The sequence below is a fragment of the Antedon bifida genome, chromosome 6 (genome assembly GCF_963402885.1).
Source record: "Antedon bifida chromosome 6, ecAntBifi1.1, whole genome shotgun sequence".
In the NCBI taxonomy this organism is placed as follows: Eukaryota; Metazoa; Echinodermata; class Crinoidea; order Comatulida; family Antedonidae; genus Antedon; species Antedon bifida.
In genome coordinates, this window is record NC_136231.1 from 13804788 (window position 1) to 13830629 (window position 25842).

Here is a 25842-nt window from a genome sequence, read left to right on the forward strand (position 1 = left end):
ATGTTTCACTGTTTCTTCCAAGGAAACTTTGATAGTCTAGGCAGGGAAGAGTGAAATGTTTTACTCTTTCTTCTTAGGCAATCTTGAATTGCCTTTTCTTTGGTAATATTGGTAAAATATTTTGGCACACTTAGCGCATCATACATATAATTGAACTGGACAAATGGGTGAGTGTGAAAAGAATGTACAAAATGTGAACAAATTAGGTTTTGGGTTTGTCTTTTAATTTGTTATTTCTTCACAATACCACCACAAGGATCATAATATTAATTAAACTGTGGAAATTTGATGAACCACGTCAAATAAATTTGCTTGCCCAATATATCTATCACTGTAATAAACTAATTATCCTTTAATGTACACATTTATAATACTATAGTCTGTAGGAGGTTGCTCATGGTAACACAAGTACATCTTGTTAATAAATCAAGATGATTTGTAAATTTTGCAGGATCCCGCTGAATATGAAAATTATACTTATATATAAATTATATCCAACAAACATTTATGAATATGTTGAAAAATTTAAAACAATTTTAACACTCCAAATGGTAAATTTCAATAAGGTGATATTGAATGCAGATACACCAAATCTTAGTTGCATACAGGGGTAACTATATGATTATTGATTATCTAAAACCGTTACAAATATCCATATTATTGCATCACCCAAATATATGCAAATGAGGAACTACAAATTTACATGCTGTATAAAATGTTGGCACAGTAATGTTGTAAATATTATCAGAGAACATGAGTTTATTTTTAATAAAATAAATTCACACAAAACTGAAGCTTGAATTAGGAAAGTTTTTTCAAATTATTTTATACTATTTTTGATAGATACTACTACATGGATACCAGCTTAGAAGATTTGTTTGCCTAGGCTGTATATGGAGCACCTCTTCTGCTAAGTGATAGTATGTTGAGTTAAGCTTCGAGTTCAAGACCAAGGCCTAGTTTATGTCCACCTTGATTTAGGCACTTGCCATCAATAAGACTAGCAAGTGTCAATTTAATACCTATGGGCAACAAAAAAATAGATTTACACTCGATTCACAATCTTATAAAATTTACATAATAATTGTAGCAAATTGTTACCCAAGTATGAACATGATGCGTCAATAAAATCTTTGAACAAGTCAGAGCACTATTTGATGTAGCACAGCAATTTTACAAATATGTGCATAGCTTTTTAAACATTTTTTTCCCCATGCAATTACATTACTCCATGACAACCCGGTAAATTTATACAGACAGAATTCCATGTTATATTTGTGTTGTACGCGTGAAATAGGTAATTGCGTTGCATCATTTTTAAGTACTTACAAAAATATGTTCCTCTAATCCCTTATTCTCTGAATATATAATATGGCTTAGCATTTGATATAAAGTTTTCATTAAAAAAATAATCCTTGTATACAATGTGGTATAATAGATTCGGGGGACCCTCCATCTACAATGTATGTTACAAATTAATATACAGATGCAAAAAAATAAATCAAAAACTTGTTTACCTGGTCTAAGTGTTTGCGTGTACCCAAGACCAATTTGACTTGTATTGCTGACCTTTGCCCTAAATGAGGAATCTGCATCTATTGTGTATTTGCAGCCTACAGCGAAGCGTGTTGCATTGGTTCCCGATGTCCAGCCTACATTGATGGCACTTTCCAGGTTGTCGGATACTTTCTGGTAGACAGACCCACTGAAGTCACTGCCTTCATTGCTATAGGTGGAAAGAATACAAAAATTCATTCTGTTTTGTTTGCTAGATTATCAATATTTAGATATGTAGAATACAATAATTGCATTTTCAAACAGCAAAAAACAATATACCATAGTTCCCCGGGTATAATCCCACCCCCTTGTACACATGCTGTGTGTAAATCAATTGCATGTTTGTTTGCGTGTTGTTGATGGTATAATCAAAGTTAGTATAGTAGACTACACACTATACATTGGTATAATCAATGAAGTTAGAGGGCGTTATTTTTTGTTAAACAGCAATTAACAAGCATGCAAACAACAAGAAAGTGTGTCCCGAACGCAACGATTGAGGGAATGATAGCCTTTGTTTGTATTCAACTATGATAACCAATATCTGGTTTAAACAATTTTATGAGTTTCAGCCGAATTAAGCGAAATTACTCAATTTTTTATGAGAAATTGGTTTTTTTTTTTAAATCAACAACCTCAACCTAGGCCTCTTCTAAACTAGGCCCACCTCTTTCCAAATGTTATACACCAGGACTTTGCTCAGGGATATGCTTGTATGCGAAGGTAGGATTATACCTGAGGTGGGACTACACCCGAGGAAATTAATACTACATTGCTTTTCATTTTCAAGTGAATAAAACAAGTTTAACCGTTAAGAAAAAGCAGTTTTTTTAGATAAATTGCATTTTTACTTACACATTGGTATGGAGTTGGAAGTCATCCTTCTTGTAGCCCAGCGCAAAATTGTTTCGTGTAAGCTTCGACTTGGAGGTGTCAAATGACATTTGATAACCAGCTAACCAACCTTCATATCTGATAGAAACAATCATTATATAATTTATCCTTTTAAGTATTCATGAAGCAAATAATAAATGCAATAGTGCTAAGTAGGCCCACAACAATTGTGGTTACAATCTTTCAAACCTAGTAATACGGTACAACATAATCAGGCATTACCCAAAGACAGCAGCGCCGTATATGGTGGGTCCAGCAAAGTCAAAGTCAACATCGGCATTCAGGTTGAAATAGTCTCGCTTGTAGCCAGTTTTGATCATTCCACATTTTTTACTGAAAAATGCAAAAATACATTGGTTATACATTTCACTTATTATTCATTCATTCTTTATTTATTTAGTCTTTCAAAATCACAAAACAGTACCTTTAAAATGAACAAAACTTGAATCCAATCAAGGCAATCTAACAACATGACACTGAGCTCGCTTTGCCAAGATAGGAACTTTTAAAAGTCACTTGTAATATGTCTGACTGCGAAAAATACCAACAGTATTGTACTATATACATATAGTACATATTCTCTGCAGCATGTATTGTTTGTTAAGGGGTGTGAAACTGATCATGTCAGTCATGTAGCCACAGATAAACCTTTTGATATCCGGAGCTCAGCATCCTGTTAGACTACCTTGATAACTTAGGACAACCAGAACAAAGCAGATCGATTCACCTGCTTCTACAGTCATGTGTAAAGTCCCCATTTTACAGGTCTCAAAAAATATTTAACATTTATATTATATTATCAGTAAAGAGTTCAACATTTTACTTATTAAAAACGACAAAGGATTTCAACACACCTTAAATCTAATTTTACAGATATTCATGTTTCTGTTGTACCTGTACTGTACTTTACTACAAATATCATTGATATGAAATAGTGGATAGACATGATGAAAAGATTGAGCAAACAGACGTAGAAAAATTATTATAAGTATTAACTCAACAGATACTATCAAACCAAGTTACAATGAACAGTTAGTATTACTAGTGATAGGTATCCCAATGTAAAAATTTAAATTAATGATGGTACTTTTTCTTTCAGTTAATCAAAAGAACTGAATCTAAGTTTTGCAAGTGAAATAATTGAATTCGGATTATCCATTCACAAGTTATGGTCCATTGAAGTTGCCAAAACCTGATGATTTTGCTTGAAAATGGCATTTTTTCCATTTATATTTGGAACCATTTTTTTAGTTCTTATTATTGCCAAACCCATAGATACCAGAGTTGTACAAGACCTTTTTTTTAGGTATCATCCTCTAAAATTGGTCTGAGGGCATTTTGCGAGCATTTTTTTCCAATGTCTAAAAGCTCAGCTCAACATAACTGTCTTAATTGATGTCACTTATGTTAGTCTATGCATCAACCTATTAGTTTACCAGCTTTGCTAAAACTTACCCAGTTTGTGGTGAGAAGGAGGCATCGAATGTGAGCTTAAGTCCATTTGCAATCTGGTTTTCTATGGTAAGCTCTGTGGCAAGGGTGTTGTCGGTGTTCCATTTTTCCTTGAATGTAAAACCTGCAATGGTTCACAATTCGAAATGGTTAATAGTGCCAAATAGCATTTTGGTGGCGACATTTGTATTGTTGGGGTGGTTACATTTTTTAGGCTTACCAACCCAATAGTGCACCCATAATTCATTTTGGCTGCGGAGCAGAGCAGATATTTATCCTGCACTCTACATGTGAATGCCAATTACTTTAAATTACAATTCATGTGTTTATAATGCTTACCATATTCTGTACATGAATATTTTGTTTCTAAGTTGCCATCGATTTTTCCTGTATCATTGTTGGATGTACCAGTTACATTAAAGTTCTGTGTTTTGCATAAAAAAAATAACATTAAATAAACATTCAAATTAATGATGGTACTTTATCTTTCAGTTAATCAGAAGGATCTTACTGAAAATAAACTTTTGCAATTTAAATGATTGAAATTGGATTATCCATTCAAAAGTTATGGTCCGTTAAAGTGCCCAAAAAACAGTGATTTTGCTTGAAAATGGCATTTTTTCCTATTATATTTGGAACCATTTTTGAAGGGTTATAACTTTGTTTATTAATAACCTTAAAGTTCTTATTTTTGCCAAACCGATATACACAAGACTATTTTTTTGGGAGGTGTCCTCAACAATTTTTTTAAAAGATATTTTTTTATAATTCTAGTATTTAAATTTATAATTATAATCATATATTATTTTAATTGATTTTCGAACCGCCAAAAATAAGAATTAAGCCTGTGCTTATTATGTGTTCGATTCCATTTCGAGCGCCGGGCCCAACGTAGACTCGGCCGCGCCTACAAGTTAAGTTATATATAGGCCTTAAAAGCCTAACGCTAAATTCTGCCTAAGAAATATCGGAAAGAAACAGACAAATTTTTAATTTAACAAAGTAATTACCTCAATAGTATAATGTTAACATATTTAATTTTATTTCCCTTTCGATTATTCTAACCGAAAGTTGCACTTTAAATTGAAAATATACGGAATAAAATTTAGGCCAAGAAACAGCGTATACACACAACGGCAACCCTGACCAAAGCGCGTTTCGGACGCCTACATAGAATGGGTTACAGCCGCTGCATAGCAAATTTAAAGCTTCTTAAATTTCTTCGGTACATTTCTTCCTAACGTACGTACGTAAAATTGACGTTTCAAAGCAAATATTCCACGAGAGGCTACATTTTTTTAAATGCCTTGTGTGCGGCGAAGACTAGTTTAGAAAATGGAACAGTCCACTGCAGGGATTATCCAATCATTAATTAACGCGCTAATACATGCATACCATGCACACATTGCCTGGGCGACGGTAATTTTGTAGTAAGAGGAGAACTGAAGTAAGGTAAATGGTAAACACTGATATGGTAGAGATTATTTTTTTCAGTGGTTGGTCTTGTTGGCCTATTCGCACAAGGTCCACGCAAAGTCAAATAAAACGATGTGGTTTATCAAACAGAAATATAAATTAGCTTCAACTCAATACTAAATTAGCCAGATTATGATAATGAGAAAGACTCAAAAATTCAATTTTTGTTAAAACTGACATTTGAGGCGAATGTACATAATAATGTGTTTGAGATGATGGTGGGGATTTCTGCTTGGCCTAGGGGTAGTAGGCTATCAAACTGTGAAGAATTTTAGTAGGAAATTTTAAAAATATTTGAATTATCTCTGGGAAGGGGTTGGGAGCTTGGTGTGGGGTCATAGGCCTTCAACATGACTGTACTGGGAATGTACTGTGAAACGACGTTTGAAAACTGCCACTGAGGGGTTATGGTTTGGGAGTAATGACTTAACACAATTTGTACTAGAAACACATCACCCAGTACGGGGTGTGTTGGGAGGGGGAAAGGCATTTGTGGGTAATGAAGTATAACATAATTTTGGAATTGTACTGGTTACTACATTTGAACTGTCCTAGGGAGGAGTTAAGGTTTGTTGATTGTGGTGGGCTGGGGAGAGGAGAAAGAATGCTGGGGAGGGGAGGGGAGAAAGAAGGCTATTGAAGAGGTAATTCAGCGGTATCAAAATTAGATAATTTTAATCATTAGCCAATATGACACCTATTCATTTACACAGTTTGCAAAGTACTTAAACCATGTCTATCAACTATATATCGCCACTGGGAAGAATTTATTTTTAACAAATCACCCGAGTGTGGGGTGTGATTGAAGAGGGGTGGAGGTTGGTAAGTATAGGGAGATACTGACGTCCAAGGGGTTATGAGGTACATAAAATTTATCAGAATTTCATTGATAATTTTTTATATCAAAATTGAAACCAGGGCGGGTATAATTGCTAGTAATACTATAATGCAATACATTAAATATGAAAAGAAAACAAAATATAAGTTGTACTTCAAAATGTATTATTATCTATTAACAATCAACATAATATAATACCATATTTATAAGTTGTATTAATTTACATAAAACAAGGTAGAAAGGATTTGACAAAGAGAAAGGGCCTTGACACACAAGCTTTACAAAATGACAAATGGATTATACTCACAATGCCACTACTGGTTTTTGTCTTGGCGTCCAACTTGACAACACCAAAGCCTAAACAAAATATTAAACATTAAGTTGAATGATGGCAAATTTCAATTTTGCATTTCCATTGGGCCAACCTAAAAAAAAAATTGTGTTTCCTGTCGATTTTTGGCGGAAACAAATTCCAGTCAGGAGGCCAGATAATTTTTTATTTTATTTTTTTTCCCTGGGGCACTCCACCTATCAACTCAATTCAATCAGAGTACGAATTTTTATATCGGACTCTTTGTTTTCTTTTCGTCAAGAAATAAAAATATTATTTTTATATATATATTTGTAATTGTAACCAAAACAATATCGTCCCGGCCGCCATGCGTGGTAAATCATGGTATAGATAGTACATTAAATACAGGGTGTACACTTTTTAAAAATCAAGCTAAATACGTTCCTCGATCAGAGGTCACTGAAAGTATTAAAGTCGCACCACCCGCCTCAATAATCAAGCTAGCCGTCGCTGTTGAAAAAAATAAATAAACGCGATCCGATCCTCCCGCCGATCCGATCAAACACACGCAATTCAATTCAGTTCATTGGGAAAACAATTCCATTTGATTCAACCCGAAGATCGTTGGAAGTATATAATATATTTATATCGTCGTACACTAAATTAACGAACGCGCTTTTACCGAACTCCACAATACGTGGCGCAGTGTGTTGGACGTTCGACTACTGATCGTGAGATCGAGGTTCGAATCCAACTCTCGCCGCATTGCTTGTATCCTTAGGCAAGATACTTTACTTACGTTTGCCTCTCTCCACCCAGGTGTATAAATGGGAACCCGGTTAGATCAAGACACAACTTTGCGCTGATTACTAGCTGCATTATGGGAGCATGTTTCCATACGTGTTTGATCCAAAAAATTACTGGGGTAATAATGTTCAGCGCATTGAGAGCTTGCTTATATGAACTATTATTATTATTAATACATGTGCAGAGTGCAGGAGGCTATAGAGAGAGAGGGATTGGTCCGACTGTACAGTATAAGCCAGTGTCATTATGTAGTCATTGGCTTGAGTTAGGTTTTTATATTTTAGTTAAAGACACCTTCCCTAAAATTTGTGACGTTTTGTAAAAATAATACATTATTACTTTAAAAACATTAAACCAGGTCATTCCTTGCCTTAAATGTACGTTTTATGGTAAATTATGATAAAAAGTGAGAAACAATGCACTACAAAAGTAGCTCGCGGCGATTGACCTCTCGTGAACGGTCTTTAGGCCTAGCCTAGCTAGGCTTAGTTTTGTAGGCCTAGCTGGTAAACATCGGTAACGTATGAACATCGTACACTAGCTATATAGCTAGCCTGACGTTGTATAGTTGCTGCATTAATTGTCTTTCTATTTTTGCCAGACTCCGTTGATACAAATTGGGGAAAACCCGGTATTTTCGCTGACAAGTTAGGAGTCTTCCATTTGTTTTGGCCTCACGATCGATCGAAAAGTGGGTGAATTACAGAAGAAAAACAAAAATATCAATCCGCGCGCAATGCATTTTGGGATTTATAGCGGGCTGCTATAATTATTAGAATCGACTTATTTTTCACATTTTTAACCATTTAAAGACGAAAAAAGTTATCGCAATAGGACCATATAGTATTATTAGTCGCGTGGACGCGACTCTATAGTTCACTATGTCGGTCGGTTGGTCGGTCTGTCTGTCTGTTGGTCTGGCTGTTGGTCTGGTATCACTATGCATTGTAGCACGCGACTTAATGGCTGTTGGCCTTGTTTTTACATTAAATATAGTTTGTGATCTTAAATTAGATCTAAAAAACGTAGGGAAGGTGTCTTTGTTTTGCTAGTTCTTTTTGCATAACATATAGCTAGGGAGGCTAGGCCTAGGGTTAGCAAGAGGTTAGGCCTTGGTTAAATTTATAATTTTAAAACTGCCGCCTTGGCAAATTTAAGGCTGACCTTTTTTTCTGAATTTCGTGGGCTGTATATGGATCGTAAATACACGTAATATTTATATGAAATGCAAAAAGATGTAGACAGCCCTCTCCTACTACCACGCTATCTGATGAATAGGGTAAATCTTTAAAAAAAATGTTTGCGGGCGCTCGACCGGAAACAAGCTATTTTTTTATTTTGGCCTTGGAATAAAATATGGTTTTTATAATATTACCCATGAAATTTGTCAGCTGCCTTTATACTATTAATTTTAGTACAGAACCATATCATTCTGCTGGTACTATGGGATAGCAAAATTCACTAAAATGAGATTTAAATATAAGTATTTAAAAAACTAAAGGGTATGATTTTCATACATCTAGCATGTTTTATATCCAGGCACTGTTTATAATGACACCCAGGGGATTTTAGGGGCAAGGCTATTTGTGACCCGATCTGGCAAAACCCTACTTTTGTCGGAAATATTCATTTTGTATTTTTTTATATATTTGGATTATTTGAATCATAAGCTTTGTAGTGGTGTTTATTTCATAAAAATTGAGTAAATATTTAAAAAGTTATTACATTTTAAAAACTTACAAATCATTCAATTAGTTTACGAGAAAATCGCGTTTGAAGTTTGCAATGAAATTCTTTTTGATACGCGCTGAAAACTCACTCCGTAGCAACGCGGTATTTTGGTCTAAGGCACAATGACGTCATACCAGGAAGTGTGTGCAATATAATAGCAGCGTGCACATCATAGTCAATTTGACTGATTTCAGATGCCGTTTTAACCTATTTAGTCACTCGAATTAACTATTTTGCACTATTGAAAAACAGCATTATAACGTCAAGCTTATTTTAACTGGTTTCGGAGGTGTTTACGATATCAACAGCGAAAAACCAAGTAGGCCTAGCTAGGCCTATTCAGATTTTCGCCGTCATCGCCTGGAAGACCTACTGATGGTGTTCATCAGGCCGTGTATGGCAGCGGTGCATCGACATTGGGGCTGGCGTTAGTAGTAAACTAGCCTAGACAAGTTTGGCGCCTTGCAGAGTCACAGCTTGCTAGCTACTTACATTGTATTGACGATTTAATACATTTGTTTGTTTTATAACTTGGAAGATTCGCTGTAATGTTTGGACTTGAATCCAATGAGTTTAAAAAACATTTAAGATGAAAGGACTGGACAATAAATTAAATAAATAATTAAGAGCCGATTGGATATATAAAATGTATAAAGAAAATTATTTATTGACAATAAAGCTAGGCCCAGTAGTAGTAGGCCTACAACCATATTAAAATTAAGGCCTATAGCACAAAAAAATATAGAAAATACAATTGAATTTATGACGTGAATTGTTTTTGACTTGTCTATTTTACTATGGAATAAACAAATACAGGCTACAGCTATTGCAGAACACTTTACTTTGAATATTTAAATCGTTTTTATTCCAATTTACGACATGCTGTGTGTAAAATGAAAATAACCTCACAAAAATGTAAACAACTTTTTATTTCCGCGCGTAGAGCGTATAACATCTAGCGCGTTGACCAATAACGTTTGTTATTGCGATGATGCGCCATAGCAACACACGCAGTTCGCTGTTCCAGAAACTTCGAAGAACCAAATTTTTTGAAATTATGTCATAGTAAATCAAAGTTTTCATTGGTTCCTTCTTCAAACTCCGCCCTAAAACTTCCATATTTGGAATGTCAAATGGATGAGCTTTATTTTGATGTGTGACCTTTCAACATTGTGCAGCGAACTGGCGATCAAAATGTCGTCAAACTCTGCAACTTTCAACTGAATTTACGCAAAATTTTAGCGTAGATCGTGAATAAATTGTTAGGCTTGAGGAAAATACATGTTTTTAAAACTCTCTTTTTTCATAATTTTAATTAAATTTCGGGAGTTTAAATCAGGTAGACGTATTCTTAAATAGTGAAATATTTCGAAAATGCAAAAACATGTAATCTGCCAGGGTAGTCGATTTGGACGTATTTTGACTGATTACGTGAATTTTGAATTGCCGACAAAGAGAGGGTTTTGCGAGATCAGGTCACATTTGGCTTCAGGTTTTCGTTGATTTGAGGGGCACCAAGGCAAAATGGGAGGGCACCAAGGCCATTTGTTTTAAATCGAAGGGGCACCAAGGTCAAAATGAAAAAATATTTTAACTATTATAAATAAGAAAATATTACTGCTTCGTATCGATCGTAGGGGTAGTAAACACCATTGTCATCGCCTTTATAGTAGAAGCATGGACAATGCAAACAATTTATTGTCTTCTAGCTTTAGATAGGATTTTAATTAGCGAACAATAATTAAAATCCTATCTAAAGCTAGAAGACGTCAATTTTTGTAGCCGCCCTACGCATCGGCTATAATTTGGCCAGACATCCGCCGACGAGACAATATCGGGCCTGTGGGCCTCGGCTCACCCAGAGAGAGTTTCGGCGGCCTACACTATAAATGATATAATCCTACCTTGGGTTAGCGAATTATAAAAACAACGACACCTAGGCTAGGACACCTAACAACATATGAAAAATAAATATATTCCATGTTAAGATTTAGTATAGGCCTTTTAAATAATTATTACACCATGAGTAAAGAAAAAGTGATTTAATTTGGTAACAAATTCCATGAATATAAGAAATATTTAAGAAACAGTCTTAATAGTTTTCAAAGGGTAAGCCTTTTTTTATGAACAAAGAAAACCTGAAAAACAGGGATAGGATGTTTAACTGAAAGTCACTTCCTTAGGGGAATCAGGATATGATAAATGATTTTTTACTTTAGGAGAAACAACAAAGATATAGAACAATTAATTGTTAACAATAAATGCATATCTGGAACAACAGGGTGTAACTATAGACGATCAATTTAGTTGGAACAAGCATACATAAAGTGTCTATTCTAAAGCTAGTCAACGCCTATTTTTTCTTAGGAAACTAAAGAAATTTAATGTTGGACAAGATATGCTATTCCTATTTTACCAGAAATCTGTTAGGACGTTCTGTTGTATTGCCTGGTATATATATGACTCAAAATATGCTAAAGTGTTATAAAACTGTAACACAGAGGTCAATTTTTCATCTTTAACTTTTTTTTTTTTTATAACCTGAAATTGTTGAGTAAAAACATATCTTTCAGGCAATACTAAAAAAAAGATAAGTCACTGAACATGAACTTCAAAAAATTTATTTTAATTTCATTAGTGTAGCAATTGCGTGTGTTAGTTTTGACGGACAAAATTTAGTTGTTTTTCTTGAACAAATAATAAAATTATCATAACTATGTCTTATAATTTATTTAATTATGTATAATATACTACATTTCAAAGTATAAATGCGGAAAAAAAAATTCTCAATAATCACATAGAAGTGTTTTTGTCTTTAAAAAATTAGCATGCAATTGGTAAAAATTTATTATGCTGTTTTAATTGTACTTTAATCACTGTAAATCCTCTGGTTATTAACTATTCTTGATAGAATTGCAGAAAGTCATAATGGCAAAATGTTTTATGAGGAAAAATAATATCAAATGGCATATCTTTGAAAATAATGACATTATTTGAGGTGTACTTGCGTGTGTTAGTTTGACAGACACTACGCTTGCGTGTGTTAGTTTGACAGACGAAGCTGTGGGTGTGGGTGTGTGTGTTGTCTGGAAAACACTATTGTGCATGTAGTTTGATAAAAAAAATGATAGAGTACACTTGAGGTGTGAAGGTTGGCTATTTATTAAAAATTACCAATATTTTAAGGCAAAAACACAATTTTGGAAAGTATTTAATAAAATCCAAATACCGTTATGTAATCTCCGACATACAGTAATTTTCACTTGGCAAATTCAACTATACAATACTTGCAGGTATGAAAACACAACTGAACATGTCAATAAATAAGAAGTTCATCAAAATGGTTTGAAATATTTAAATTGAAAATCAATCTGAAACAATTATCTTAATTGCCTAATTATTCTACAGTCAACATGAACGTGCATGATGCATAAATAGAATAATTATTGTGTTAATTGAGTTAAGTTAACAAATTTACAAGTTATATATGGTTTTCTACCACATCAGTAAATTCATCAAAATGGTTGCATTTTAGATTTCAAAAAACTATCTTGCTTGCCTTATTCAAACTATCACATGTCAACATTACCATACATGTTCTATTTATTTTAACAAATTTAATACTGTAATTATGATAAATTTTAAACACACATTTAATTTTTATTTAAAGCCCCCTTCCCTACGTTTTTTAGATCTAATTTAAGATCACAAACTATATTTAATGTAAAAATAATACTATATGGTCCTATTGCGATAACTTTTTTCGTCTTTAAACGGTTAAAAATGTGAAAAATAAGTCGATTCTAATAATTATAGCGGCCCGCTATAAATCCCAACATGCATTGCGCGCGGATTGATATTTTTGTTTTTCACCTGTAATTCGCCCACTTTTCGATCGATCGTGAGGCCAAAACAAATGGAAGACTCCTAACTTTTCAGCGAAAATACCGGGTTTTCCCCAATTTGTATCAACGGAGTCTGGCAAAAATAGAAAGACAATTAATGCAGCAACTATACAACATCAGGCTAGGTATATAGCTAGCGTTCGATGTTCGTACGTTACTGATGTTTACCAGCTAGGCCTACAAAACTAAGCCTAGCCAGGCTAGGCCTAAGACCGTCCACGAGAGGTCGATCGCCGCGAGCTACTTAGGTAGTGCATTGTTTCTCACTTTTTATCATAATTTACCATAAAACGTACATTTAAGACAAGGAATGACATGGTTTAATGTTTTTAAAGTGATATATATGTATTATTTTCCAAAAAACGTCCAAAATTGCAGGGAAGTGGTCTTTAAAAGAATTTTGTAACTTAGTGTCCGTTATGGGTGAAAAAAGGACAAAAAGGTGCAATTGTATCTAACACTTAAAGTTACGCCTGAAAACTTGGAAACTCTTATCTACATCTGCTATATTGATAGTAAAAGGACCATGTCCATTTAGCTTCAAACGCTTGCCAAAGATCCAATAACCTGAAACACATGCTATGTCATCTTTGTTTGGCCAGAAGTAGGTCTTTGATAGTGCATCTTGCCGTAAGAATTTAATTTTGAAGTGGGGCCCAACTACAGCTTCACATGCACAATCACTCAAAATACGGCCGATGTAGTACTTTGGCGGATCCTCATAGAAGACGCTATGATAATTATCTTTCGAAATATGAGGTTGACCTGAAACAGGAAAATGCATTAAACACCAATTAATGGATTGCTTGCATTACAGTTTATTTTTTAATATACAAGTTTGAGTAAATTGTTACAATTTTCAAAATTGAAATAAATAAAGTATATATAGCAATTTAATAATAATAATAAGAAGAATACTGTACATACAATAGAATAGAATGTGAATTAATAATACTAAACATAGGTAAGTAAATTTCATTTTTCTTTTCTCATAACAATTATTAAATGGTTCCGTGTGAAAAAAGGTATTATTATTATTATTATATCATTATTATCATAATATTCAATGCATGTTAACATACTTTGAAGCTTTTTAAACAGGTCATCAATATCATCATCGTCAGATACATTGTCTTCATCACTGGCTGGCACATTGGCAGATAACGTTGATGGTACATCCACAGACACATCCACAGGTACATCTGAAGGCTCATTAGCCATCTTCATTTTCTGCCTTTGCCATGAACAGATGTATGTAGTATTAGCACATGATCCTGGTGGATTGGAAACACAGCCAGCACAAAAACAACTCAACAACCTAGTATCGATCACACCAGGTTGAACACATTTTACAGAGTGGAATGAACGTGTTCCAGGGACTGCAACTTTGACTATACTTTCTGGGCGTTTTCTATCAATCTCGCCTTTTCTCACCAAGAAGAAGGACCGCCGCTGTTTCTTGCAATCTTCATGAACTAGATTTTCTGTGCAAAACTGGAACATATCTTCCACTGTATTTACAACAGCTCTTCGTGAAATTACAGCTCGGCGAACAGCAGATTTAACAACACCAGACACACCATCACTGGGGCCTTTACCGTGCCTAGATCCAAAATAACTTCTATTAAACTCAACTCCATGGTAATTAAATTTGGCATAGCTTATATCTCCAAAGGGCCCACGCGACTTATACTGCCTACCACACCCATCCGTGAACTCTACGACTTGTTTCAAAGATAAGCCTCTAGTTTTCTTAAGGTGTTCCAGTGCAAGATTTTCAAAATGATGCATGGCATGGAAATCATGGTCAAGGTCATCTGAAAGAAAAACTAAAGCCTCTTGGACAATATGTGTTCTTGGGTCGTCAAAGTGTACACAGTTATAGTAACAAACGATAGGATGTACAGTAACTTGCTGAATAGCCCAATGGGCAGACTGTATTTCATCTTGTCGGAGACAGCTATAGTTTTCAGCAAAATCTAGCACCATCAAAGTCCAGTTTTCGGGGAGTGTTTTCGAAATGGTTGTAAATCCATCTTGCTGCCAGTTTGCAAAGAACAGATGTTTGGACAATGACTCGGTTTCTTTAACAAATTCTTGCAAAAAATTACTGACTGTGGTCCTCTCTGTTATTACCACTTTCTTCGTCTTGGTTTTTCCACAGAGTTCATATTGCTGGTCACTATTTCATCCACTGGATCATTTCTTCACCATGATGTTCTTCCAATTCCATAACTTTAGTCTTGAGGAGGGACACACCACAATCTTCACACTCTCTATATATACATCCTGGTTTATTATACTTTTCGTTGTCCTCTTTTGGGCACATAGTAAGTGCAATCAGCTCATATTTATTTTTAATTTTGATAGTAGGCATCTTGTATGCTACAGCAGCTCTGTTTAAGGCCTGTAACTTGAGGAGGATTGATGTGCAGTACTCACAAAGGCATTGGTTTAATTTAGTTTTGTGTTGCAAAAGGACAGTATTTGGTCTCAATTTCTGAAACAAAGAGTGGCTAATAATATTTACATCTGGATTTTCGCTTTTCCACATTTTATATGCCTGATCGATAGACACTTCCATGACACTCCTCTGGACTTGTTTCTTCACAGATTTCATTAATGGTAATTCTCTTGAAATTTTAGGATTATTATAAAAAGATTGTACCTTCTCAATCATATCAAAACTTGTAGCATCGCTCCTTCTTTTTCGCAAGTCAAGTACAGCTCCGTCATTTTTATCCATTTTCTTTCTAATACTTGATAAGTAGTTTGGACGTACATCCAATTGCTTTGCAAGTTTACTCTGCATTCGATATTTCTTGCTAATCAGGTGAGCACTTGCAAGTAATCTTCTGTCTTTACGGGATGAGGTGTCGCTCTTTTTTTTTAGCACCTGCAACTTATTTTTCAGGTTTTCTGTTATTAACTCTTGGAATTGTAAATCCCTTTTTCCTTTGTTGACGCCAAGACCATGTCTTCTCAATGCAGCTTTTTTTCTTGGTGTTGTTCTGCTACCTTTAACAAATTCTTCCACAATCTCGGCAAATCTTTCTGGTTCCTTGGGTAACTTAGCCCATAAACGTGATGCTGCCATTCGTTTTGCAGTAATTGATGGGAAACCAGAAGTTTTGTGAAGTAAAGGTGTTTGATTGATGTTTTGTTTCTTTGTTTTTGCATTGCGTTTCTCTCTCTTCCGTTTTGCATCTTTCTCTCTCACACGTCTTTTGTGTTGTGAAGTCATTCTCGCTCTTGATTCTCTTTTCTTGATCTTATTGTACTCGGCTTTCTTCATTTTTTCGCTACGTGTTGCTAATGGCTTTACTTTCTGCTGTATTTTCTCTCCCTCTGCTTTCTTTCTCTCTACAAATCTCTGCTGTCTTATCCTATTTTTTTCTCGATCTCTTAATTTATCTGCCTCAGACCGCCTGGCCCTACGCTGGCGATGTCTGGCATTCTCTCTTTCTTGAAAACGTTTCCACTCTTCTGGATCTTTTTTTAATCTTTCTCTATACAATTTTGAATGGACGGCACCTCTGGAAGTTTTCGGGGTTGGTGAGCCCTTATCTTTATCATCTCTTCCATATTTTACTTTTATTTTTAAAACCATTCTGAAAATACAGCAAGTACAGCAAAAAATAAATAATTTTGTATTTATTTTATTAATATTTTTATTTATTATATTAGTAAATCTATATGTTTTATTTATTTAATATTTTTATTTATGTTAGTAAATTTGATTTATATTATATTTTAATTTGTTTTATTTATATTCGTTTTAATTTAGTATACTTAATTATTATTGAGTTAATACTAATTAAATAGCCTGTTAGTTACTTAACTATATTTTTATTATAGGTATTATTAATATTATAGTATCTATTTATTTATAATTATATGGACTAAATGTTCTACTTCAAAATTATTTTACCATCCTAATCATCAACACACAAAATGAAAATAAATTGTTTAATTCCATTTAATATTTTTTTATGAGGTGTTAAAGCTATTAAAATACGCTATTTGTAATTGAAATGAAATACACGATCTGCCAAATCCTTATATACACGGCCGCCGTCCGTCAAATATAACGCACGAGAGCCTTTAACAAACATTCACTTGTTCGCCAGCGCTCCTCTGAGACGGAATACCAGTGATTGCTATTTGTTAGAAAGTATAGTTCTAAAATCTAGGAATTACATGTATTAAAACTTGAAAAGAACATTCCATGATATTAAAATTAACTAAAATCTAACCAATAAATATGTCAAGGCCTAACGCACGGAAGAAATATCTGTCAAATATAACGCACGATTTAGAAAGGTCAGTCAAAACACTGAGCAAATTAGCCTAGGCGTGTGCCTATCGCTGTCGCTCGAGATGGTTCGCCCTAACCTAGCCGTACGGAGGTAATTATTAGGCCTAAAATACCACTAGAATGAAATATATAAAGCCTAAACTATGTATTTATGTTCTAAATGCATTTATTTATGATTTCTAATAATGTTAAGTACTTACGTGCGTTATATCTTGCGTTCGTTATATTTTTGACAGAAACTAGTTTTCGTCGTTTAGCGACGCAATTTTACCTTCTGTAAAGAATTTTTGCAGCGGGAAGCCATCGCGGGAGCTATATTTGTAGGCTGCCATGTAGTATTGTCTGTTTGCTTATTCTCGGCGGTAATGACAGGAAAACATTGCGTGCATTTTTTTAAAATCAGGATAAATTACATAACATTTAAAATCCGATGCATTATATAGAGTAAACATATCATTGAATTGTTTAACATTTTGGTTTTCGTATTGCCGTTGTTCTAGGCCTAACCCAGCCTAGGCCAAATCAAACTTGATTGTTGACGGACACAGTAACGCACGTCAGCACAAGCAAAGATATTAATTTATTATACAAAAATAAAATATTGTGGTGTCAATATATTGATTTTATTTATTGTTTATACATGTACTTCCAATATCCCAATCAATATTTTTTATTATACTTCACAATTATCAAATATAAATTGGATTATGAAGTGACACTTAAAATGTTACAAATTCATGGTGTGAGAATAGGCAATTATCACAATAAATTTGAAATTTTAAAAAAAAATAGTGGGTGAAGTGAAATGAAACTGTGTAAGTTATACCGTTGCATGTTAAACTATCTATTAATTCCCTACACATATTAGTGTATAGTATATAATATTTTTTATAAATACAAATTAAAATGGCATTTTATGTAACACCTTAGCATATTTTGACTCATATATATTATAAGAAAAATATGTAAAATAGCTAAAGCAGCATGTAAAATAATTGGTGTAGAAATTGAAAGTATATGTAATCTTTGTGATAAAACGGCTCTTAATAAATTAGAATGGACTAGATGGTTCTCGAATACACAGTAATTCCAGCGAGAAAAAACTGGAGATTTCAAATGTACGTACTGCAGGACTATAATACATTGTCGTTTACAGAAACGAATAAATATACACAATAATTTATGTAGTCAACCAAAATTAGCACCCTAGGAATTACTTCCGAGAGAGAAACTTGTCACAAAATGAGTCAAATTTTTTTATTTGGACTCATTTAAACAAACCCAATTTGTGTTTTGTATGTAACATTAAGGGTTGAGGGATGGGGGAAGAAGATTTGCGCTGTGAAATCAGTAATTTTCCCAAAAATTGAAGTTTTTAACCAAAATAAAGGCAAACTTAAAGGAATTTCAAATTTTTTCCCCATAAATTGTCTCCCTATATAGTTCTAGTTGTGTTTTAATAAATATTAATTGGTTTGAAGGAGGTTTGCGCAGCTTTTTTGGGGGGTTTGCGCTGTGAAATCAGTAATTTTCCCAAAAATTGAAGTTTTTCACACAAAAAAAGGCAAACTTAAAGGTATTTCAAAATTTTTCCCCATAAATTGTCTCCCTATATAGGTCTAGTTGTGTTTTAATCAATATTAATTGATTTTAAGGAGGTTTGCGCAGCTTTTTTTGTTGTTTGCACTGTGAAATCAGTAATTTTCACAAAAATTGAAGTTTTTCACCCAAAAAAAGGCAAACTTAAAGGAATTTCAAATTTTTTTTCTCATAAATTGTCTCCCTATATAGTTATAGTTGTGTTCTAATCAATAATAATTGTTTTGAAGGAGGTTTGCGCAGCTTTTTTTGTTGTTTGCGCAGTTTGCGCAGTGTTTGCGCGGTTTGCGCAGTTTAGCAATACCCGAATTATCTGTGTGGGAAGGGAGAGGGGAAGCTAAAATGTCCGGCCAAAACTAAAAGGTAATAAAAGGGAAAATCACATTTATAAAGACATTTCTAAAAAAAAAGCAGGAGTACGGAATAGACTTCCTTGTCTTCAAAGCAAGTACTCGACTCAAAAAGAGCTTGCGAAAGCAGTACAACATTGCAAAAGACAATCACTCGTGGAGGGAACGAATTAATTGTCCCCATTACAATGCTTTGGCCCAGATATTGGGAGATCGGGCCATAGTGCTCTCACAACATCTTTATCACTAGGACTAGGCTGTTGAAAGTGATAGTTAAGTTATACCGTATTTTTAGCAGTTGCAGCAGAAACATATGGGCGGCCATTGGGGCCAAAATAGACAAACCTTGCCGTACGAACAATTCCGCTCCGGTAAGCCAAACAAATGACGTTAAAGACATAATTCCTCGATTGACAAACAAATATTGCCGTACGGACACACACATTGCCCAGGGCTGAGCGAACCCACTTGCCCGACGCCCGGGACAAGTGTTTTTTACGGTCGGACAACCACATTTGACGTATCCTCTTGTCCCAGGACAAGCACTTTTGAAATTCAGGAAATTAAAACTAAGAGCACAGAAAACCATGTGCCAACACTTAGCCATGTGCATTAACAAAAATAGCAAGCTTCTTCAAAGCACATTAAACCCAGTGCATTTAATACATCACTGATTGGTCAATGACCTGAGTCACATCATTATAGATTACACGATTTTCTATTTGGGGAGGTAATTAAAACATTTTTGGACCATGCAGTGGTTGAGACATAGATTAACTGGGTAATTAAAAAATGCCCAGTTAAAAAGAACCCCCGTAATTAATGGACTCTACCAGGTATTGTTGATCAAAAATACCATGCATCAACATGGAGGCTGTACACACGCGAGGAGGTGGTAGGCCCAGTATTTTCATTTTTCTCTGTACATCGTGCATGGAACGGACAATTGATAAAGTGGTTTCATAGGGAAAAGAATGTTTTTTATAAATTTACCTGTGAAATGCAACAAGCTATTTTATTTAGTGAATTGGATAATAACAAAAACATCCTCTCTCCGTACAGAAGTTGTAGAGTAGGAGGCCTAACTTCTAGAGTATGGATGGCCTCCTGGGGCCTGGAGAGGAGGTATTTTTCTCTCTCTCCATGGTGACGGTCTAGGCCTAGTGTCTGGATGGCAAGCTTTAATTAGTATTGGGCCTAGCCAGCCCTACATTAATTAGGTATTATTTTGTTAAAATTAATTATGCCTGGACAAAATAGAAATTATTAAAAAAAAAAATTTGAATACCTAGCTAGCCGGCATAGCTACACTACAGTAGGCATAAAGATCAGTTCACATGTATCACTAGGCTATGATACGTTTGTATATAATAGACACCACAGTTTTTTTGGTAATTCAATTCTTTTATTTTTTATTTACTAACTACTATTTATTAATTAGGCCTACAGTACTCACACTGTTTTGTTAATAAAATAAAACCTAAAAATGACCGTTATTTTTATCAAAATATTGAGCAGGCTAAACAAGTCTAGGCTAGGCCTATAAACTGCTGAATTTTAAATAGACAATAAACACTTGCGTGACATTTGTTGACACTTGTGTAATTTTACGCCTATTGCGCAATAAAGAGGGACAAGTAAATTTTTTTCTCGGACAAGTGAATTCCGTGCAGGTACTTGTCCTGGGACAAGTGAAAGAAATTGAAATTCCCTCACCCCTGCTACGCTCGCGCTAACCGCTCGCCAATTCGCCAATGGCGACTGGAGTCTCCATTTGGCGAAAATAATTATTGCCTCGTTCGCCAAATTGGCGAAAATACATTTCCAAGCCTAGGCCTAGCCTGGTCGGCGTGACTTCTTATGGGAGCGAGAATTCGCCACACTTCGGTACTTTCTGACTCGGGTACACTTTTTACCAACACAGCATTTTATGTGACGACGTCACGATCGCCGTGTTTATTTTTTTAGTTCTGTTTAAACATGCGCAGAGCGTGCCTCGATGACGTTTTAATGACACACAGTTAATGTGATTGGTTCGTGGCCGGCCTTCGTCGACGTGATGATGAGCGAATAAAAGGGGAAGTCCCTATTCTTCGACGTAGAAAATGAACTTCGAGAAGAAAAATGTAAACAGAAACATGTGGACGAATACTTCCGTAAACGAGGCTGTTCTGTTATTTAAAAAGTAAAAGTAATTACCTCAATTGTATAATGTTAACATGTTTAATTTTATTTCCCTTTCGATTATTCTAACCGAAAGTTGCGCTTAAATTGAATAGCTAAGAAACAGCACATACTACAACGGCAACCCTGGCCAAAGCGCGTTTCGGCCGCCTACATAGAATGGGTTACGGCCGCTGCATAGCAAATTCAAAGCTTCTTAAATTTCTGCGGTACATTTCTTCCTAACGTACTTGTTTTATATAATAGATTGATAAATATTCCACTTATTAAATAATTTAATAAATCGGTAAAATTGACGTTTCGAAGCAAATATTCCATGATGAGAGGCGACATTTTTCGACATGCCTCGTGTGCGGCGAAGACTAGTTCAGAAAATGGAACAGTCCACTGCGGGGGTTATCCAATCATTAATTAACGCGCTAATACATGCATACCATGCACATTGCCTGGTCGACGGTAATTTAGTAATAAGCGGAGAACTGAATCCCCCGTAAGGAAAATGGTAAACACTGATATTTATGGTAGGGATTATTTTTTTCAGTGGTTGGTCTTGTTGGCTTCTTCGCACGAGGTCCACGCAAAGTCAAATAAAACGATGTGGTTTATCAAACAGAAATATAAATTAGCTTTAATTCAATACTAAATTAGCCAGATTTTGATAATGATGAGAAATACTCAAAAATTCAATTTTTATCGTTAAAATGACAGGCGGATGTACATAATAATAATAACCGATTTACATATCAAAATAAAGAGTATTTAAAGCCTGATAACATGCAACAAAAATTACTCCACCACCTATTATAGACCTCGTGCGATCGGGTGCGAAAATGGGTAGGTGTTTTCCAAAGTTATTTTTAGCGCGCGGATTTCGGCTCGCCGGCTTTTGTACCTCATTTTTAACTCGCGTTTTCTATTAAAATATTTAATAAACATAGATTAAAAATATATAAAAATAATCCCTTAAACAAGATCTTTCCAGGCATATCATTTTTATTCTCATGGGTACATAAGAAATAGTATATTTTTAACTTCAAAGACACGTCACTTTTTGAAATTTCACGAACGTGTTAAAATTGCGGTAACGAAAATCAGCTTCATTGGGATACCTAATAATAATATAAATGTAAAAGAAGTCACAAATAACAAACAAATACATGCATTATTTATTAAATAAACATTTTTGCGAATTTTTATGGTTTTTTTAATTTGGCTAAAGGATTTTCAATTTGGCTAATGTTTTTCAAAACCTTTCGCCATTTTGGCGAACGAAAATTTGACCTTAGCGCGAGCGTAGCCCTGTTGCCGTATGAACAAATTGGTGAAAGAACAAACTGCCGTATGATTAATTTGACGTACGGTCAAATTGTCCAACTTGGACAAAATTTGGTGCAAGGACAAAAATTGGCGTAAGGAAAAAATTGCCAAAAGGACAAAAATTGGCGTAAGGACAAATTGCATGGCGTACAATCTAACTAAATGTAAACGTTGAGGGCAGCATGCAACCACTACGCAACTTAACAGGAAACGAAACTTCTGTGGCGTGAAACTTTTGATTGATTAGAGTCATCAACTCCGAGTATTGTTCAAATTGTATGGCATCTCTACATAACCCATCTAAAATATATTGCACGTGATTTAGATTAATTTCCTCATTTTCGAGAGAAGTTGCAAGGTGCTGAATTCTGTTTCTAAAGTTTGTTACAATTCTCGCTTCCATGATTATTTTGTTAATTCCATCCCCCCACCCAAATTTTGTCCTTGCGCTAATTTGTCCTTACAGCAATTTTATCCTTTCGGCAATTTAACCATACGGCAATGTGTGTGTCGTACGGCAATATTTGTTTTGTCACTCGAGGAATTATGTCGCCATTAGTTTGGCTTACGAGAACGGAATTGTTCGTACGGCAACGTTCGTCTATTTTGGCCCTAATGGCCGCCCATAGAAACAGGTCCTTAGTAACAAGCACATGGTATGTGGAACTATATTATCTTGGTTTTATCACATTATAACGCATTTGCATTGTATACTTGCATAATAAATCTTCCGCACATTACACCAATTTTAAGTTGTCAAATTAATGCGTAAAACCAGATATTCTACGACGGAAAAGGACATGTCAACCTCCGACATCGCTGCTGTCACACATCTCGCGTCGAGCTGGCCGAACTCGAGCGAGGAAAACTAAACAACGTGTTCAAAATATGGAACGTACCATTCGCTGATAGGGTGCAATAATGTATTAAACGGAAAACGTCACAACAAACTAGCGCGTATTTCACAGTACAATATTTTACTCACTACAATATTCACCGGATTATAATGGTTGGATCTTTAAAATTCTGAACGGGATTTACACCTCATGCACCATTTTAAAATGTAGTTCGCACAATTACCATGCACAATACGTTTGTAATCTATGTTTTATCGATTTCAATGTAAATTTAGCTATAATTTAATACCAAAATCCATAATATTTTTCCATAAACGGTGATTCAAAATTGGATTTTTGTCACAAAAATTGACTTTTCGTTACTAAAAATCTATTTATAAAAGACGTATATCAAATTAAAGCTCATTTAAAGCCTGACAACATACAACAAAAATTAATCCGCTAGCTTCAATGGTAATCGTGCGATCGTGTTTTGAAAACTGATGGGGATTTTCCGATGAGGTTTTCAACGCGCGGAAATCGGCTCGACGGGATTTTAGAACCGTTTTAAAATCGCATTTTCTCGGCAACTACTTCAATAATTTTAATTGTAAACACACTTATACATAGATTAAAACAAGTACTTTCAAACAATATAAATTTTGTAAGTATTAATTAAGAGTGAATACGATTTATTTACCATCAAAGTCATACTACTTATTCGAATTTTGTTAATATTTCAAAAGTGATACCCCTCTGTGCGCTTTCATTGGGATACCTATTACCACAGTAAAAAAACACTGCGTCAATGACATTGCGCACATAGTAACGTGCGCGCTGTTTAATCGTGCTAATGAAAATGGAGTCGGCTCTCGGTATCCCTAATTTTAGTGTTTGTTGCCAGCCTAAATTTAATATTACATCACTAAAAAAATACTATTGCAATGCACTACTGTAGCTACCGTACCTGAGGCTGTGAATGGTTGGTAACTAAATGTAATGCACTTGTCAATTGTATGACCCACTATACGACCCCCGGGAGAGGTGCGTCATTTGTCTGATGTGAGTCATACTTTTGAATACCATGACGCACCTGTGCGTCAAAAAGGTGACTTACCTTTAGGTGACCATGACACACTCATTTTGACGCACTGTGACCATGTTGTTTATGATATGGTGGGTGGTAAAGTGACGGACATTGACACACCTTGTTCATTGATGTGACGTACCATCTAGGTTTTTTGACGCACCCCTGCGTCAGTAATTATTTGTAAATGACACACCCATGACGCACCTCTCCCGGGGGTCGTATAGTGGGTCATACAATTGACAAGTGCATAATTAATTGTGTACATTAATTAATAATTATGGTCCTATGGATACTTACCATATCCCTTTCCAAAAACATCCCTTGAGGTTTTGCCAAGATCAGCATAAACTGGTGGTACATTTGCCATTTTAATTTTGTTCTGCAATAAAATAAAAATATTTAATAATTTAGTCTAATTAGTAATTTACCAATTTATTAAGCCTAGGCTAGGGGCTAGGCCTGTGTGTGTGTGGTGTAAAAAATAACGATGTAAACATTTCTGGAATTGCTTGTTTTATATTGCTAAAGTTGCAGTCTGTATATTGTAACCCAGTTATAGTAATTACCAACAGTGGTTCTGTCCACAACATGTGGACAAGCCCATCCCATTTTTTGCTAGGCTTCGCACCTGTGAAAAAACGCCGGTCTAGCCTACTCGCGGCGGGCCTCTCTCAGTCTCTCTCTTCCATTTTGGTAAGAAAATAGAATCACCAGTAAAATTAGAGCAAAAAAGTCTATACATAAATTAACACTACTTAAAAGTGCCTCATTGCATTTATTTTAGAACAATACATTTAAATGAAAATTGTATTTTTGAGCTAAAATGTACAAGTTTAAATATCATTTTTCTTACATTTGATAATTTCTTGCAGGTATCACCGCACAGGCCTAGCTCACGCTTTCAATACAACAACGAGGATTTCTGGGAAGGAAGTACGTAATGGGAAATCTAGACGGGTTTCTTGCGCTTTTTGTCAGATTTTGTTTAGCGCCCTCGTCGTACATTTTTTAACTGTATCGCACCGCCGCCTTTTACAGATCTGGATGGGAGGGCTATAGAGTCACAAATTGGTCATATCTCGCCTACACCACATTCAATGGGCCTAGATTTACAATCCTGTATTCTTGTGAATGCAGCAAATTCTTCTTTTCAGTATCATTAGGCCTATTGTGCTAATGGGAATAATGTCAATAGT

At 34.9% G+C, this 25842-nt stretch overlaps 2 protein-coding genes across 2 annotated transcripts; both read right to left on the reverse strand.

Annotated features, from left to right (window-relative positions):
- Positions 1-202: 202 nt before the first annotated feature.
- On the reverse strand, positions 203-25650 carry LOC144845479 (non-selective voltage-gated ion channel VDAC2-like). The gene is made up of 9 exons (XM_078702856.1): positions 25500-25650; positions 24944-25025; positions 6525-6574; positions 4243-4327; positions 3907-4027; positions 2674-2784; positions 2413-2529; positions 1518-1726; positions 203-1022 (listed from the first exon to the last, which is right to left on the reverse strand). Exons 2-9 carry the CDS (start codon positions 25011-25013, stop codon positions 931-933), a joined length of 855 nt encoding a protein of 284 aa, XP_078558982.1. The 5' UTR covers positions 25014-25025; positions 25500-25650; the 3' UTR covers positions 203-930.
- LOC144844899 (uncharacterized) lies at positions 15135-16675 on the reverse strand. The gene has a single exon (XM_078702009.1). The coding sequence runs from the start codon at positions 16560-16562 to the stop codon at positions 15135-15137; it is 1428 nt and encodes a 475-aa protein (XP_078558135.1). The 5' UTR covers positions 16563-16675.
- Positions 25651-25842: the final 192 nt, after the last annotated feature.